The sequence below is a fragment of the Lithobates pipiens genome, unplaced genomic scaffold (assembly GCF_037356315.1).
Source record: "Lithobates pipiens isolate NorthernLeopardFrog02 unplaced genomic scaffold, aLitPip1_a1.2 Scaffold_18, whole genome shotgun sequence".
NCBI lineage: Eukaryota > Metazoa > Chordata > Amphibia > Anura > Ranidae > Lithobates > Lithobates pipiens.
The window spans coordinates 150,289,850-150,308,399 of record NW_027507758.1 but is presented as its reverse complement, the minus strand read 5'-3'; the positions used below and the strand labels follow the sequence as shown (position 1 = coordinate 150,308,399).

At 43.6% G+C, this 18,550-nt stretch overlaps 1 protein-coding gene across 1 annotated transcript in view; it reads left to right on the top strand.

Moving 5' to 3' along the window:
- TMEM242 (transmembrane protein 242) overlaps positions 1-18,550 on the top strand; it is a 72,778-nt gene that overhangs the window by 11,697 nt on the left and 42,531 nt on the right. Inside the window, exon 3 of the mRNA XM_077486265.1 lies at positions 16,256-16,393. Coding sequence (XP_077342391.1) covers positions 16,256-16,393 — 138 coding nt within the window. The remainder of the gene's footprint in view (positions 1-16,255; positions 16,394-18,550) is intronic.

The following is an 18,550-nucleotide window of genomic DNA, read 5'->3' as shown; positions in this document are numbered from 1 at the left end:
CCTAGACAGGAAGTTTAACTCCCTATATAACCCCTCCCCTTACCAGGAGTACTTTTGGCGAGTGTCTAAGGTGTTGATCACGAGTAAAGATGTGCTGTGCTGAGCTCCGCTGGAGTAATTCTTGCTGAGGAACGCCATGCAGCAGGATCCATTCAAAGTGTCTTTTCAGGCCGAATTGAATGGTACCTGGGCCTCGTGTCAGAAGAAAAGAAGTTTAGCCTGTAACGCTTCTCCTTTTAGAGAGCTGGACCCCTGGATCCAGTACTTTGGTTTTTTTCAGCCACATTGTTTCCTGGTGGGGTGCTATATGGGTCCAAGGGTGTGGGGCCCCTGATGGTTTTCTAATGGAGCCCGCCATTAGGGGTGAAGATTGGGTCTGTTTGGTTTACCACAGAACCCTGCAGCAGGATACGTTAAGTGGGGATTCCTAAGTATTTTTTAAATTCTTATGGGTTTTCTCCTTTAACCACTTCAGCCCCGCAAGAATTTACCCTCTTCCTGACCAGAACACTTTTTGTGAATCGGCACTGCATCGTTTTAACTGACAATTGCGCGGTCATGCGACGTGGCTCCCAAACAAAATTGCCGTTCTTTTTTTCCCCCACAAATAGAGCTTTCTTTTGGTGCTATTTGATCACCCCAGCAGATTTTATTTTTTGCACTTTAACCACTTTCAGACCGGACCAATTTGCTGGTCAAAGACCAGACCACTTTTTGCGATTCGGCACTGCGTCGCTTTAACTGACAATTGCGCGGTTGTGCGACGTGGCTCCCAAACAAAATTGACGTCATTTTTTTCCCACAAATAGAGCTTTCTTTTGGTGGTATTTGATCACCCCTGCGGTTTTTATTTTTTGCGCTATAAACAAAAATAGAGCGACAATTTTGAAAAAAACGCATTATTTTTTACTTTTTGTTATAATAAACATCCCCCAAAAATATATAAAAAAACATTTTTATATAAAAAAAACATTTTTTTCCCTCAGTTTATTCTTCTACATATTTTTGGTAAAAAAAAATCGCAATAAGCAATTATTGATTGGTTTGCGCAAAAGTTATAGCGTTTACAAAATAGGGATAGTTTTATAGCATTTTTATTAATAATTTTTTATTCTTTTTTTTTTTTTACTAGTAATGGCGGCTATCAGCGATTTTTATTGTGACTGCGACATTGTGGGGGACCCATCGGACATTTTTGACACATTTTTGGGACCATTGTCATTTATACAGTAATCACTGCTATATAAATGCAGTGATTCCTGTGTAAATGAAACTGGCAGTGAAGGGGTTAACCAGTGGGTGGCAGTGTAGGGGTTAAGTGTTCCTAGGGGTGTGTTACTAACTGTGGGGGGTTGGGCTTTCATTTAGTGAACACTGATCTCTGCTCCAATCACATAGAGCAGAGATCAGCGTCACTAGTTGCTAGGCAGAATGGAGAAATGCTGTTTACTCGGCATTTCCTCCATTCGGCCGCTCCGTGAGACGATCGCGGGGATGCCCGCGGCGATCGAGTCCGCGGGTCCCGCGACCGGACTCACGTTGGTCCCGACCAGCGCGGGAGCGCGCCGCCGCCGGCGCGCTCCCGATGGCAGGGCGGCATTGAATATTGGACGTACCTGTATGCCAATATGCCTGCCCGTGCCATTCTGTCGACGTACTTCGTCGTGCGCTGGTTGGGAAGTGGATAAACAAAAAAAAGAGCGACAATTTTGAAAAAAACTCTTTATTTTTTACATTTTGCTATAATATCCCCCAAAAGTATATAAAAAAATGTTTCCCTCAGTTTAGGCCGATACGTATTCTTCTACATATTTTTGGTAAAAAAAATCACAATAATCGATTATTGATTGGTTTGCGCAAACGTTATAGCGTTTACAAATAGGGGATAGTTTTATGGCATTTTTATTAATAATTATTTTTTTTAAATGGTGGTGATCAGCGATTTTTATCATGACTGCAACATTATGGCGGACACATTTTTGGGACCATTGTCATTTATACAGCAATCAGTGCTATACAAATGCACTGATTCCTGTGTAAATGACACTGGCAGTGAAGGGCTTAACCACTAGGTGGCAGTGTAGGGGTTAAGTGTGTCCTGGGGCGTTTTTCTAAATGAGGGGGCGTGGCTGTGTGTGACACATCACTGATCTCTGCTCCGATCACAGGGAGCAGAGATCAGTGACACTGTTACTAGGCAGAATGGGGAGATGCTTGTTTACATTAGCATCTCCCCGTTCTTCCTCCCGTGAGGCGATCGCGGGTATCTCCACAGCGATCGAGTCCGCGGTACCCGCCACCCGACTCACGGAGCTTGACGCGGGGTTGCGCGCACCTGCTGGCCACCTCTTACAGGGCAACGTACAGGTACGTGATTCTGCCTGCCGACATATGAGGCGGTCGGCAAGCGGTTAAGTAAATGTTGTCATGCCTAAAGTCGCCACCGGAGGCTGTCAAGAGTACGTACCTGTTTTGTGCTTGTCAGTCTCGATATGTGTCCGTAGAAGCTGCAGGATTCCTCCAGTCCCAAGCCTCAGGTAAGATGTTGGAAGGGGGGTTTTCAGCTTCCAGAGTCATTTATTATAGAGTCTGGAAGGCATATGTTTCCTGGTGGGAATCCAGGGGTTGGCATTCCAGAAAGTATGTCATAGGTAGAATCCTTGCCTTTCTGCAAATGGGATTAGAGATGAAGCTGGCCTTGAGTGCTATCAAAGGCCAGGTCTAGGCCTTATCGGTATTGTTTCAACGACGACTTGCTTCGCATTCTTTGGTCCATAGCTTTATACAGGGGGTAACACGGCTTAGTCCACTGGTTAGGTCACCCCTGAACCCTTGGGACTTGAATTTAGTTATGTCGGCATTACAGAAACTGCCTTTTGAGCCAATATGACACATTCCCTTGGTCCTTTTGACAAGGAAGCTAGTTTTTGTGGTAGCCATATCTTCTGCAAGAAGGGTATCAGAATTAGCTGCTCTTTTTTATAAAAAGCCATAATGAATTATTCACAGAAGTAGAGTAGTATTGCGTCCTCATCCTAGTTTTCTGCCGAAGGTGCTTTCAGCTTTTCATCTAAACCAGGATATTGTTCTACCTTAATTTTTTCCAGAAAACTGTTCTACGGAAGAAAAGTCACTACATTCTTTAGATGTAGTAAGAGCAGTCAAAATCCATTTGGAGGCGACTGTTCAGATTTGGAAAACTGGTGTTTTGTTTGTGTTGCCTGAAGGTCCTAGAAAAGAACAGGCAGCGTCAAAATCTACTATTTCTAAGTGGATTTGGCAAGTAATTATTCAAGCTTATGATTTAAAGAGGAAAGTTCCACCTTTTCAACTCAAAGTGCACTTCACCAGGGCTGTTAGTGCTTTGTGGGCAGTGCATCACCAAGCCTCCATGGCTCAAATCTGCAAGGTCGCAACTTGGTCTTCAGTCCATATGTTCACCAGATTCTATCAGGTGGATGTAAGAAGGCATGAGGATATCGCCTTTGGGTGCAGTGTGCTGCAGGCAGCAGTATAGGTCCTCAGGTCTGATGGCACCCTACTTTTTGTTTGTGTCTCCCTCTCCTCAGATAGCAGTGCTCTGGGACATCTCATACAGAATAATAATAAAGAAAATAAGATTTTTATAACAGCTTACCTGAAAAATCCTTTTCTTGGAGTACATCACGGGACACAGAGGTTCCTCCCCTCTTTCTGGTTACACGTGTATTGCTTTGCTACAAAACTGAGGTACTCCCGGTAAGGGGAGGGGTTATATAGGCAGTTAAACTTCCTGTCTAGGGTGTGCCAGTGTCCATCACCTAAAGGTGGCCTATATAACCCATACAGTTATTACTTTGGCTCTGTGTCCCATGATGTACAGTGGTGTGAAAAAGTGTTTGCCCCCTTCCTCATTTCCTGTTCCTTTGCATGTTTGTCACACTTAAGTGTTTCGGAACATCAAACCAATTTAAACAATAGTCAAGGACAACACAAGTAAACACAAAATGCAATTTGTAAATGAAGGTGTTTATTATTAAAGGTGAAAAAAATCCAAACCATCATGGCCCTGTGTGAAAAAGTGATTGCCCCCTAAACCTAATAACTGGTTGGGCCACCCTTAGCAGCAACAACTGCAACCAAGCGTTTGCGATAACGTGCAATGAGGCTTTTACAGCGTCCTGGAGGAATTTTGGCCCACTCATCTTTGCAGAATTGTCCTAATTCAGTTACATTAGAGGGTTTTCGAGCATGAACGGCCTTTTCAAGGTCATACCACAACATCTCAATAGGATTCAGGTCAGGACTTTGGCTAGGCCACTCCAAAGTCTTCATTTTGTTTTTCTTCAGCCATTCGATGGTGGACTTGCTGGTGTGTTTAGGATCATTGTCCTGCTGCAGAACCCAAGTTCGTTTCAGCTTGAGTACACGAACAGATGGTCGGACATTCTCCTTCAGAATCTCTTGGTAGACAGCAGAATTCATAGTTCCTTTTATCACAGCAAGTCTTCCAGGTCCTGAAGCAGCAAAACAGCCCCAGACCATCACACTACCACCACCATATTTTACTGTTGGTATAATGTTCTTTTTATGAAATGCAGTGTTCCTTCTACGCCAGATATACTTGGACACACACCTTCCAAAGAGTTCCACTTTTGTCTCATCGGTCCACAGAATGTTGTCCCAAAAGTCTTGGGGATCATCAAGATGTGTTGTGGAGAAATTGAGACGAGCTTTGATGTTCTTTTTGCTCAGCAGTGGTTTTCTCCTTGGAACTCTGCCATGCAGGCCATTTTTGCCCAGTCTTTTCCTGATGGTGGAGGCATGAACGCTGACCTTAACTGAGGCAAGTGAGGCCTGCAGTTCCTTGGACGTTGTTGTGGGGTCTTTTGTGACCTCTTGGATGAGTCGTCGCTGCGCTCTTGGGGTAATTTTGGGCGGCCGGCCACTCCTGGGAAGGTTCACCACTGTTCCATGTCTTCGCCATTTGTGGATAATGGCTCTCACTGTGGTTCGCTGGATTCCCAAAGCTTTGGAAATGGCTTTATAACCCTTTCCAGACTGATAGATCTCAATTACTTTCTTTCTCAATTGTTCCTGAATTTCTTTGGGTCTCGGCATGATGTGTAGCTTCTTAAGGATCTTCTGGTAGACCTTACTGTGTCAAGCAGCTCCTATTTAAGTGATGCCTTGATTGTGAACAGGTGTGGCAATAATCAGGCCTGGGTGTGGCTAGAGAAATTGAACTCAGGTGTGGACAACCACAGTTATAGTATGTTTTAACAAGGGGGGCAATCACTTTTTCACACAGGGCCATGATGGTTTGGATTTTTTTTCACCTTTAGTAATAAACACCTTCATTTACAAATTGCATTTTGTGTTTACTTGTGTTGTCCTTGACTATTGTTTAAATTGGTTTGATGTTCCGAAACACTTAAGTGTGACAAACATGCAAAGGAACAGGAAATGAGGAAGGGGGCAAACACTTTTTCACACCACTGTACAATAAAGAAAATATGATTTTTATTACTGCTTACCTGTAAAATCCTTTTCTTGGAGTACATCACCTGACACAGAGGTCCCTCACCTCTTTCTAGTTACACGTGTATTGCTTTGCCACAAAAATGAGGTACTCCCGGTAAGGGGAGGGGTTATATAGGGAATTCAACTTCCTGTCTAGGTTGTGCCAGTGTCCATTACCTAAAGGTGGCCTATATAACCCATATAGTTATTACTGTGGCTCTGTGTCCTGTGATGTACTCCAAGAAAAGGATTTACAGGTAAGCTGTTATACAAATACTATTTTTTTTTCATTTTATTTGGAAAGGTTAAATAAGCATTTAGAGGAATGTAAGAGAGAACATAGTTTTCCCTTTTTTACTCATGGCCAAATGCAGATTAATGCACAAAAAACTGAGCATGCATAGACTGATCCTTCCAAAAACAATAGATTTTCTGTTGTTCATGTATTTTGTCTCCACCGAAAAATGCAGCACAATGTGTCACAAACCTCTTACGTGAATAAACCCTAAAGCTAAGATACAATGGCACCCTTGCTATTGGAAAAAAAAGAGGTTTTGATCTCCAAACTGTGAGCTTTCTTTAAGGTAACAGCTGTAAAAATGGGTCACAGCCAGGAACTGCTTGTAGCTGATAAAGTAGATTCTTACACAAATGGTTGGATGATCTCCTAAAAGAACAGCATGTAAAGGAATGCATTCAGTTCTAGAAATCCAGTACATAGTACAATGTTTGTGGCAGTAATTTGCCTCTAGGGTCCAGACAGGAATTTTTTTTTATGTATTTCTGGATGAACTATGGTTTCTTGGGATGCAGTGATTTTCTTTTTCTGAGAATTATTTTGAAGGATAGCTCTTTTATATAAAAAAAAAAAACAAACAAAAAAAAAACCTCACAATGCAACGCTGTAAAAAGCTGACTGATTTGCTTATAGGTAACTAGACGTTAAAGTGATTGTAAAGGCTCTTTTTTTTATCCTATAAAAAATAATAAACATGTTATACTTAAATGCTCTGTTGCAGTGGATTTGCTCAGAGCAGCCCAGATCCTCCTCTTCCCTGGTTCCTCTTCAGCTCTCCTGGACCCTCCCTCCTGTTGAGTGCCCCCACAGAAAGCAGCATGCTATGGGGGCATCCGAGGCGAGTCACAGCTCTCTGTGTCCATTTAGACACGGAGCCCCGACCCGGCCCCGCTCCCTCTTCCCCTGATTGACAGACTTTGACAGCAGTGGACACACTCTTGAACATTGCTGGACAGAGAGAAACCATAGGTAAGTCTTAGGGGGGCTGTGTGCCTTCTGCACACAGAAAGCTTTTTATCTTAATGCATTAGGATTAAAAAAAAAACTTTCTTTATTGTACATCACGGGACACAGAGCAGCCATAGTAATTACTATGTGGGTTATACGCCACCTATAGGTGAATAAACACTGGCACACCCAAAGACAGGAAGTCCCCCTCTATATAACCCCTCCAATACAGGAAGTACCTCAATTTTTTTGCCAGTGTCTCAAGGTAATGGTCACGGTGGATTGAAGTACTATAATATAGACAGCCCCGTTGGAAAAATCCTTACCAGTATCAAGGGGCTATGCAGTCAGATCCATTCAAAAGTGGCAAAAGAAAGGACAAGATGGATGGTACCCAAGCCTTGAGGAAGAAAAAGCAAGGTTTTTGCCTCTAATGCTCCTCTTTGGAGGGCTTGACCCTAGGATCCAGGCCCCTGGATACATGAGTAAACCAAAGCTTGTTCTGGCAGGGTGCTGTACAGGTCCAAAGGTGTGGACTCCAGTATGCAAGGGGGACCGGTCTCTGAAGGTCTGTTCAAAGACCTGGCCTGCCATGATGGGTGAAGATTGGGTCTGGCTGTGTATTCCAGCAGTGTCCTGCAGCAGGAATGGTAAAACATTTTTTTAAAAAGGGCACCGCTGTCAGGATCTGAGTATCCTAAGCACGCTTCCACAGTACTATCCTCCCCTGACAGGCCAGAGGCGACTGGCCAATCTGAGCCATTGAGGCTGTCAGGCATAGTGGCTACATTTAGCATTTCAGCCTTGGCATACATCACTAAGGACGATCTGGCTTCAGCATTACCTGGGTTGGAGGGAAAAATAGCCAACACGATTGCGTCTATCTCCCAGTCTGGGAAAAAACAGGAAAAGTTCCATTCTCCCCCTCCTGACCTTCCAGTTTTGGAACAAGAATGGGCAGATGACATTGAGGTGCCGTTGGGCGACTGGGAAGAAGGGCAGGCAGATGACTCCTCTAATGAGGATTCAGTCTCAGAGAAGCCCTTCTCAGCCTCGCAATCCCAAAAACTGCTAGTCCAATCCCTTACATAGTTACATAGCAGGTTGAAATAAGACATAAGTCCATCAAGTCCAACCTGTGTATGTGATTATATGTCAGTATTACATTGTATATCCCTATATGTTGCTGGTCAATCAGGTGCTTATCTAATAGTTTCTTGAAACTATCAATGCTCCCCGCTAAGACCACCGCCTGTGGAAGGGAATTCCACATCCTTGCCACTCTTACAGTAAAGAACCCTCTACGTAGTTTAAGGTTAAACCTCTTTTCTTCTAATTTTAATGAGTGGCCACGAGTCTTGTTAAACTCTCCCTTCTGCAAAAAAGTTTTATCCCTATTGTGGGGTCACCAGTATGGTATTTGTATATTGAAAATATTACCCCTCTCAAGCGTCTCTTCTCCAGATGCCAACGGACCTTATTTTGTACCGTAAAGGTTTATGGGGAACTGTGTCAAATGCTTTTGAAAAGTCCAGATACACCATGTCTACGGGCCCTCCTTTGTCTAGATGGCAACTCACCTCCTCATAGAAGGTTAATAGATTGGTTTGGCAAGAACGATTCTTCATGAATCCATGCTGATTACTGCTAATGATACCGTTCTCATTACTAAAATCTTGTATATAGTCCCCTATCGTCTCCAAGAGTTTACATACTATTGATGTTAGGCTAAATGGTCTGTAATTCCCAGGGATGTATTTTTTGCCCTTTTTAAATATTGGTGCTGCATTGGCTTTTCTCCAATCAGCTGGTACCATTTCAGTCAGTAGACTGTCAGTAAAAATTAGGAACAATGGTCTGGCAATTACTTGAATGAGTTCCCTAAGTACCTTCGGGTACCTTCTGGTCCGGGTGATTTATTAATGTTAAGTTTCCCAAGTCTTATTGTAATTTTGTCCTCTGTTAACCATGGAGGTGCTTCCTGTTATGTGTCATGAGGATAAACACTTCAGTTTTGGTTACTGAAGCCCCCTGATTCCCTCGTGAAGACTGAGGAGAAGAATAAATTCAATACCTTCACCATCTCCCCATCCTTTGTAACCAGATGTCCTTCCTCATTCTTTATGGGGCCAATATGGTCTGTTTTAACTTTTTTACTGTTTACAATACTTAAAGAATTTCTTGGGATTTTTTTTGCTCTCCTCTATGTATCTTTCATGTTCTATCTTAGCCGTCCTTATTGCACCCTTACATTTCTTATTGCATTCTTTATAACGTCTGAATGCTGATGATTATCCCTCAACCTTATATTTTTTGAAAGCCTTCTCCTTTGCTTTTATATGCATTTTTACATTGGAGTTAAGCCATCCAGGACTTTGGTTTGCTCTTTTACATTTATTACCCAATGGGATGCATTGGCTAATGCCCTTATTTAATATGCGCTTAAAGCAAACCCTACTCTCTTCTATGTTCTTTGTTTCTAAGAGTTTATCCCAATTTATGCCTTCTAGCAAGGCTCGTAGTTTAGGGAAGTTGGCTCTTTTGAAATACAGTGTCTTTGTATTCCCCTTATGTTTCCTATTTGTGTGATTTATACTGAAGCCAATTGACCTGTGATCGCTGTTACCTAAATTGCCCCATATTTCCACATCCGCGATCAGGTCTGTATTGTTGGTAATCAGTAGATCCAGTAACACTTTATTTCTAGTTGGTGCATCTACCATCTGCCCCATAAAATTGTTCTGCAAGACATTTAGGAACTGGCGAGCCTTAGATGAATGTGCTGTTCCCTCCACCCAGTCCATGTCTGGATAGTTAAAATCCCGCCATTATGATAACACTTCCCATCCTTGATGCTAATCCAAATTGTGATAGGAGATCTGCCTCCCCTTCCTCCCTCAGGTTAGGGGGCCTATAGCATACTCCCAGTATTATTTTCCCCTTAGCTTCATCCCTTTGGAGCGCTACCCATAAGGATTCCACCTTCTCCCTAGCTCCCTTAGTGATGTAATCTCTCTTACAGAATTGGTTCGTTCTGCCTACAAGTTGCCCCCAGCGGAGATGGCTGAGGCCCCCTTTTCTTCTTTGAGGCCTTTACAGAATCCACATGCTTTCTCTTTACACCCACTGCTGGAGCAACTAATATATTCAGACTGGGATCACCCAGATAGGTATTTTGGTTCCTCCTCTGAAATTTTCTCTTCTTTATCCCATGGAGAAAAAGTTCACTAAAAAGTGGAGTTTTCCAGCAGTAGATGCTGCTATTTCTTCTGTGAATAGGAGTCTAACTTGTCCAGTAGACAGTGGCCATGTTTTCAAAGATCAAGCCAATAAGAAGCTGGAATCTTTACTTAAAGCTTCCTTTTCTATAGCTGGTTCAGCAGTACAGCCTGCAGTGGCAGCAATAAGGGCTTGTCACTCCTTAAAAGACCAGCTCAAGCAAGTCATTAAAGGTGTCCCTGCTCAAGGGGAAGTGGCCCTTGAGTTATGAGAGCTGCCAAGGGCCTTATGTTTGTGGTGGATGCCTTCAAAGATTCTATTCAAGAGGTGTCCCTCCTGCCCTCTTATCTCTGCATATGCGCAGAATTCTCTGGTTGAAGCATTGGTCAGCTGAATTTCCATGCAAAAAGCTATTGGCAGGTTTTCCTTTTCATGGGGAATGGTTGTTCTTAGACAACTGTGATAAGTATATCCAAAACATTTTAGGTTACCAGTTAAAAGAGGGAATAAGCGTCCTTCATTTAAATGTTCTTCTTCCCCGGCACCAGGTGCTGCAGCCTCCAGGCAGTTTTGACGGCCTCCACTGCTGGGTTCAAGAGGTAAGCCTCAAGGCCAAGACCAAGGCCAGAAGAAGCCCTGGGGGCAGAAGCATACAAAACTGATTCCTAAGGCCTCCTTATGAAGGGGTGCCCCCACTCGGTCGAGTGGGGAGAAGGCTTCTGTAGTTTTCAGGAGCCTGGCAGGAAGAGATCCAAGACAGATGGGTCATCTCCACAGTATCTCTAGGCTACAATCTAGAGTTTCCACCATTTCGTTTTCTAAGAGTGAATGTTCCCAGAGACCCGTTAAAAAAGAAGTCTTTGGTCCAGGCACTGGACCGGGTGACGTCGCAGGGTGTGATTACAGAAATTCCAACAGAGGAGCAGGGCATGGGTTTTTATTCAAATCTCTTCACGGTGCCAAAACCGAATGGAGATGTCAGACCCATTCTAGATTTCAAAGATCTAAATCAATTCCAAACCATTTGTTCCTTTTGCTTGGAGTCAGTCTGGTCAGTTGGTCAGTCGTGTCCTCTCTGAGGGGAGGAGAATTTCTAACATAAATAGACATTAAAGGTGCATGTGCCAATCTGCCCCGTTCACCAGAATTTTCTTAATTTGAGGTGGAACCGCGCCCATTTCAGGTCGTAGCCTTGCCCTTCGGGTTAGCCACCGCCCTTCGGGTTAGCCACCACCCCCGGGTGTTCACAAGAATTCTGGCCCTGGTATTAGCAAAATTAAGGGTCCAGGGTATATCAGTAACGGCATACCTAGACGACCTGCTGCTTATAGATCAGTCGGTTACACGGCTAGACTGCAGTGTGTCCAGCACGGTCAAGTAATTGGAACACCTGGATTGGAATCTCAACCAAGAGAAGTCAGCCTTATGGCCAGTAAGAAAGCTAGAGTACTTGGGTCTGGTTATAGACACAGTCCAAGAAAGGGTCTTTTTGCCTCAGGCGATGGTCAGGGCTATAAGAGACCTGGTCCGTGTGGTCAAGGGAAAGAAGGATTCCTCCTTTCACCTTTTGCATGAGGTTGTTAGGGAAAATGGTGGTTTAGTTTGAAGCTATTACCTATGCCCAATTTCATTCAAGACTGTTGCAAAACAGTATTCTGTCTGCTTGGAACAAGAGGATCCAAGCCTTGGACTACCCAATGTATCTCTCCCCAAAGGTGCATCAGAGTCTCATTTGGTTAATGGCCAGAAATTTGAAGAAGGGGAAATCCTTCATGACAGCTCATATGCGGAAGACTGATGCTTTGTTTGTGCTACCAGAAGGGCCCAGAAAAGGCAGGCAGCTTCAACTTCATCGACTATTTCACAGTGGATTTGTCAGGTTATAATTCGGGCTAATGATTTGAAAAGAAGGGTTCTATCTTTTCAAATTAGAGCACGCTCTACCAGGGGAGTGAGTGCATCATGGGCAGTGCGTCATCAGGTCTCTATGGCTCAGGTTTGCAAGGCTGTGACTTGGTCATCAGTACATACATTTACTAAATTTGACCAGGTGGATGTAAGGCGGCAGAAGGATGCAGCTTTTGGGCACAGTCAGCAGCAGTGTAGGCAGCAGTATAGATCCTCATGTCTGATGGCAGCCTACTAATGTGTGTCTCCCTCCCCTGAGGGGAATTGCTTTGTGACCTCCCAGTAATTACTATTGCTGTTCTGTATCCTGTGATGTACGGTAAAAAAAATATGATTTTTAATACAGCTTACCTGTAAAATCCTTTTCTTGGAGTACATCACAGTACACAGAGGTCCATCCCCTCTTGCTGGGATATACATTGCTTTGCTACAAAACAGAGGTATTTCCTGTAGGGGAAGGGTTATTATAGAGGGGGACTTCCTGTCTTTGGGTGTGCCAGTGTCCATTCACCTATAGTTGGCTTATAACCCACATAGTAATTACTATGGCTGCTTTGTGTCTCGTGATGTACTCCAAGAAAAGGTAAGCTGTATTAAAAATCCTATTTTTGCCTTTACAACCCTTTTAAAGCTGACCATACACTAGTAGAATTTCCTACTATCAGACGAAAATTCCTATCAAACATTCATTCCTAGAACAATCTCTCTTGACATTGACAACTAATTTGTTCAAAAGCCCTTAAAATGTCATCCAGATCGGCTCTTTGGATGTAATCTCAGACGTATTGAACAGGTTTCATCACAATTTGTGTAATTTTTCGCTAAAGAAAACCACATTCAAAGTTTTGTTCTGTTGAGAAAATGTTTACATTCTTGCTCCTGTTTATTTTTTTCGGAACTACGGTTGAAACCGAATATCAATGTGAAAATCAAACATTCTGAAAACCATTGAGCAAAGGCTGATTGGACATATTCAAATATAATGATAATGAATGCAACTGATTGTGACATATGCACAAAAAAAGATTAGAAAAATACCCTGACAAATAAATCCACAAAGACATATACAAATACACTATGGCAATATCATGCAAAAACTTTATAACAGATGTACAGTGACAATCTTTGGGGAGCTGCATTTTAGTTAAAGTGATTGTAAAGGCAATTTTTTTTTACCTATAAAAATAACAAACATGTCATACTTACCTGCTCTCTTGCAGTGGATTTGCACAGAGTAGCCCAGATCCTCCTCTTCTCAGGTCCCAGTTTTGTGCTCCTGGCTCCTCCCTCCTGTTCAGTGCCCCTACAGCAAACGGCTTGCTTTGGGGGCACCCAAGCTGAATCATAGCTCCCTGTGTCCATTCAGACATGGACCCCCGACCCCGCCTCTCTCTCCCATGGTTTACAACCCCTTTAACCACTTGAGACCCGCGCTATAGCCGAATGACGGCTACAGCGCGGATCTCCTTTGCCGTGCCCCCCACGAGCGGCCTGCGCGCCCCCTGAGGGGTGCGCGCGGTGCGCTCTGTGATCGGCTAGTCTATGAGACTCGCCTGATCACCGATCAGAGCAAGGGGTCGATCCCGACCCCTTATCACGTGATCAGCTGTCAGCCAATGACAGCTGATCATGTGATATAACGGAGCCGGTAATCGGCTATTATTAATCCTCGCGCTGACAGCGCAAGGAGAAAAAAAAAGAGCCGATCACTGGCGGCCGTGATCGGGACATCAGTCCCGATCACGGCCAGCCCTGCCAGTGCCCACCTGCCCCCTGCCAGTGCCCACCTGCCCCCTCATCACTAAAGATGATTAAAAAATAAGTGCCCCCCGTCAGTGCCACCCAGCAGTGCCCATAGTGCCACCCAGCAGTGCCACCCAGCAGTGCCCACAATCTACCTCAACAAAGGTGCTTCACCCCAGTGCCACATATCCGTGCCCATCAGTGTCATCTACCAGTGCCCAGCAGTGCCGCCCATCAGTGCCCAGCAGTGCCACTTATCAGAGCCACCTATCAGTGCCCATCAGTCCCATCTATCAGTGGTACCTATCAGTGCCCCTTAGTGCCACCCATCCGTGCCATCTTATCTGTGTCCATCTTTGCCCATCATTGCCGCCTTATCTGTGCCCATCGGTGCCGCCTTATCTGTGCCTATTAGTGCCGCCTTAACTATGCCTATCAGTGCCCACCAATGCAGCCTATCAGTGCCCACCAATGCAGCCTATCAGTACCCACCAGTGCAGCCTATCAGTGCCGCCTCATCAGCGCACTTCAATGAAGGAGAAAAATTACCTGTTTGCAAAATTTTATAACAAACTATTAAACGTGATATTTTATTTTTTATTTTTTTTGCATTTTTTTTGTTTGTTTAGCAAAAAATAAAACTCCCAGCTGTAATTAAATACCACCAAAAGAAAGCTCTATTTGTGGGAAAAAAATGATAAAAATTTCATTTGGGTACAGTGTTGTATGCCCGCGCAATTGTCATTCAAAATGCATCAGCGCTGAAAGCTGAAAACTGGTCTGGGACTGAGGTGGGTTTAAGTGCCCAGTAAGCAAGTGGTTAAGTATATTTTGTTAGAAAAATACTCAGAATAGATACTTTGGTATTTTATCCTTTTAAGTGAACCTCTCGTATATCCTTTGATTGTACAATAATGCTAAGTGTGTGTGAAAGTTGATAGCTATTCTTGACTTTCCTGTGCTGCCACTCAAGCCTTTTCCTATGGTCCTGCTTTTCCTGTATTAGAAGCTATAACGCCACACAGGCAGTGGAACCCTTTCTTTGTTAAACTGATCACTTTATGGTAGTTGGATTTTGAAGCTACCCTTAAAGTGGTAGTAAAGTTATTTTTCTAAGTTGTGCCTACAGGTAAGCCTATAATAAGGCTTACCCGTAGATACAGTAAATATCTCCTACACTTGAGGTGTTTAGAAGATATTCACACTGCATGCAGCTGGTGACGTCGCATGCGCTCTGAAGGTCCGGCATACCGTGCCAGATCTTCAGAGCTCCATTCCGAAGCCAAGGGCTCCTGTGTGCGTGCGTGGAAGTGCCATCATTGCGACCCCAGCCACTCATACAGTTGGAACATACGAAGCCGGAAGGAACACGGGGGGAAGATGGAAGCCCTGTCAGGGGATTTTTTTTTTAATGCTGCGGTTTACTTTTGCTTTAACAGTAGATGAGAAGGATATGGTTTATGCACTTATATTAAAGAAACCGCTGCACACCTGGGCCGATCCTAATAAGGATTTGAAAGCCTCCGTCAATGCCTCTCCTCAGACCATGCCTTCCAACGTGTTTCGCCTCACCCACCGGGGCTTAATCACAGAGGGGTGAGAGCGGGCCAACATAATTTCTACATCTGCTGTGAGGACTGAATCGGTGAAACGTGCATGTGATTTCAGTAAAAGGTGTGAAAGAATGAAAAAAAATACAGAAATGATTGTATTATTTTTATTATATTATTTCTGCATATTAATTTATTTCTGTATTTTTTTTTTATATTAATTTTTTTCATATTTATTCTCATTTGTTTATTTTCATTTTTCAGTTATTTTAATTTTCACATTTTCTTTGTTTAACTCTCTTCTTTTTTTCCTCATTTATCCAGGAGGCAGTTTTACTTTATATTCATATTCTTTCATCACGCGTTTTACTGTAATCACATGCATGTTTCACCGATTTAGTCCTCACAACCGACGATGTAGAAATTTTGTTGTCCTGCTCTCACCCATCACCTCTATAATTAAGCCCCAGTGGATGGGGAAAACGTGTCGGAAGGCGTGGTCTGAGGAGTGCCATTGACTGAGGCATTTACATATACACATCCTTACTAGGATTGGCTCAGGTGTGCCTTGATTTTTTGCTTTAATGTTCACCATTGATTGGATGAGTTACTTTTCACGCCGGCATCCCTGTAATCCTGTGCATTAAGGATGAGCTTAGGCATCTTTGCAACCCGCACGTGCATAGCCTGCCAGCAAGTCTGCACTGCACAGCGCTGATCACAGGCAGTGAGACATTTTCCCGATCCGCGACTGCAGAGATTGAGAATGTCTCACCGCCTGTGATTAGCGCTGTGCAATGCCGACTTCCTGGCAGCTCTCCACGTGCGGGTTGCGAACATGCCTGAACTCATCCCTACTGTGCATCAGCAGGGCTTCACACCTCAGAGCCAGAGCGGCACCAATAAGCATACATGGATGTATAATGCATTAATACCAGTGACATATATTGGTGACTATAAGGGTAGAGCAACAGGATTTATTTAAATGTCCAACCTAACTCAAATGTTTGCATGGGGTCAGGTAAATTATTATTTATTTATTTTTTGAACGGAAGTTCAATATTAATGGTTTCTGTTTCTTTTTTAGGGTGCTACTGCCACAGCTTCCTTGCCAGAAAGTGGTGCATCCCTTGCCTTGAGAGCTTTAGGTTGGGGATCGCTGTATGCCTGGTGTGGAGTGGGACTTCTCAGTTTGACTGTGTGGAAAGTACTTGGAGTACACAGTGTGAGTATTTAACAAGGGTTAACTATGGTATCCTTCAATATTGAATGTTCACAGGTAGCTTTCTTTTGTTGTTAATGCTTTAAAATAATTACATTTTATCTAAACGTAGAAGAAAAGTAAAATATTTGAAGCTTAACTATCCTTTGATGTGGTGGTTGCATTAGTTTTATTTCTTTAGGGTTTTTTTTTAACCTTTATTTTTACCTGGTGTTTCTGCCATTAACATCCTTCCTGTCCTAGGATGACAACACTCTATTAGTACCCTATATCAGGACTACTGAAACAGAACTTCGGAATCCTCCCAGTTTCCTCTTCTTTGTAAGGTAGAAAGGCAAGCTTTTATAGTCCTCAGAGAGAGCTGGAAACAGTGAGCAGAAATCATGGAAACTCAGCTGATTTCTAGCATGATCAACAGGGTTTTTTTTTTTTCATTTATTAAATAAATATAACAAAATGCGTTCAATAGTTTACCCCTCCCTGCCTGCCCTGCTGCCCTTATAAACAGTTCTGAACACCCAGGGGGCAGGAAGCATGGTAACACAGTGGTCGCATGATCAGTAACCGGTCCTGCCAGTTACTGATAGTTAGTTTGGGCCAAGAGCCATCTGTGAGAGCTCAGTCTTTGTGCTAGGAGCACACAATGAGCGCGCTCTCAGAAGGTAAGCATCAACTACCCAGCAATGCATATGTATGGGGATTAAAGCCCATCCATATGTTGACTGGTCATAAAGGGGTGAATGAACCAAATAAGTTCATTGTTTAAGTCTTGGTATGGAAGAGGACCTCTATTTCAAATATCAAGTTTGGCTGTTGAACAAATAATTATTAGCATAGTTTTCCCAATGTGTAGTCTTCAAAAAGAACCCTTAAATCAAGACTTTAATGGTACCATATTCAACACATGGATAATGCCATTTTTTTTCACTGTAAAAATCATGTTTGTTAGTACACAACTATAAAAATTCATAAAAACATAATGTATTTAATTTATTTATACAATACAAGCCCTTTGAAGGGTATGACCAATTACCACCTCACTGGTCCCATGCAGTGTATGCCCCTTCTTTCCTCCTTTCCATCTTCATCCTCTTTCCTTATACTTGTTTATTTCTCCTTATTTCCATTGTGTACTAGCGTGTATGAAAAAATTGCATTCCATCAGGAGAATTCAAAAGGAATGTGGTAAACAACCTTTAGAATTTTGTCGGGGCATAGTACCAAAAATATCAGTGCTTTCACTTCATTCATGTCTCTGTCAGAGATAGGTACATGAATCTATCAGTGCCATACTGGAAACTCGTTTCTCATTGCTTTGCCTCCCTCGTCAGCCACTACGCCCATCACAGTGATAGGAGCATGGCTAAGGAGTTTTGTACTATCCCTCCCCAGCCACTACTGCCGTCACACCAATAGGTGCATGGCTAAGGAGTTTTGTATTCTTCCTCCCCAGCCACTATGCCCGTCGCACTGCTAGGTGCATGGTTAAAGCGGGAGTCCGCCGTTTTTTTTTGTTTAAAAGCCAGCAGCTACAAACACTGCAGCTGCTGACTTTTAAAATAATGACACTTACCCGCCCAGCGCTCCCGCGATGTCGGCACCCGAAGCCGATCTCTCGATCGTCTCTCGGGTGCTGCCGCCGCCATCTTGGGTATGGGAATCAGGAAGTGGAGCCTTGCGGCTTCATTTCCCGGTTCCCTACTGCGCATGCGCGAGTCACGCTGCGCAATAAGGATGGTCCCCTCTGTCTCTGGGATCCTTGTGTTTCCCAGCAGACAGCGGGGGACTTTCGGAAAGGGGCGTAGATTCTGCGGAAAGGGGCGTACTTTCTGCAGATATCTATGCCGGAAGTGGGTGCAGATACCTGTACTGTACAGGTATCTGCACCCCCCTCCCCCCTGAAAGGTGCCAATTGTGGCGCCGGAGGGGGGCAGGGTTCCAATGAGCGGAAGCGCCACTTTAGGGTGGACCTCCGCTTTAAGGATTTTTTGTATGCTTCCTCTCCAGACACTACGCCCGTCACACTTATAGATGCATGACTAAGTAGTTTTGTACTGGGGTAAACTGAGTCTTTTGGGGAACTGGTGTCTGGTGTAAAAAAAGGTTCACAGTTTCTGCTTGAACCTCTTTGCTGTCTTTAGTCACAGGGCAATATTCATC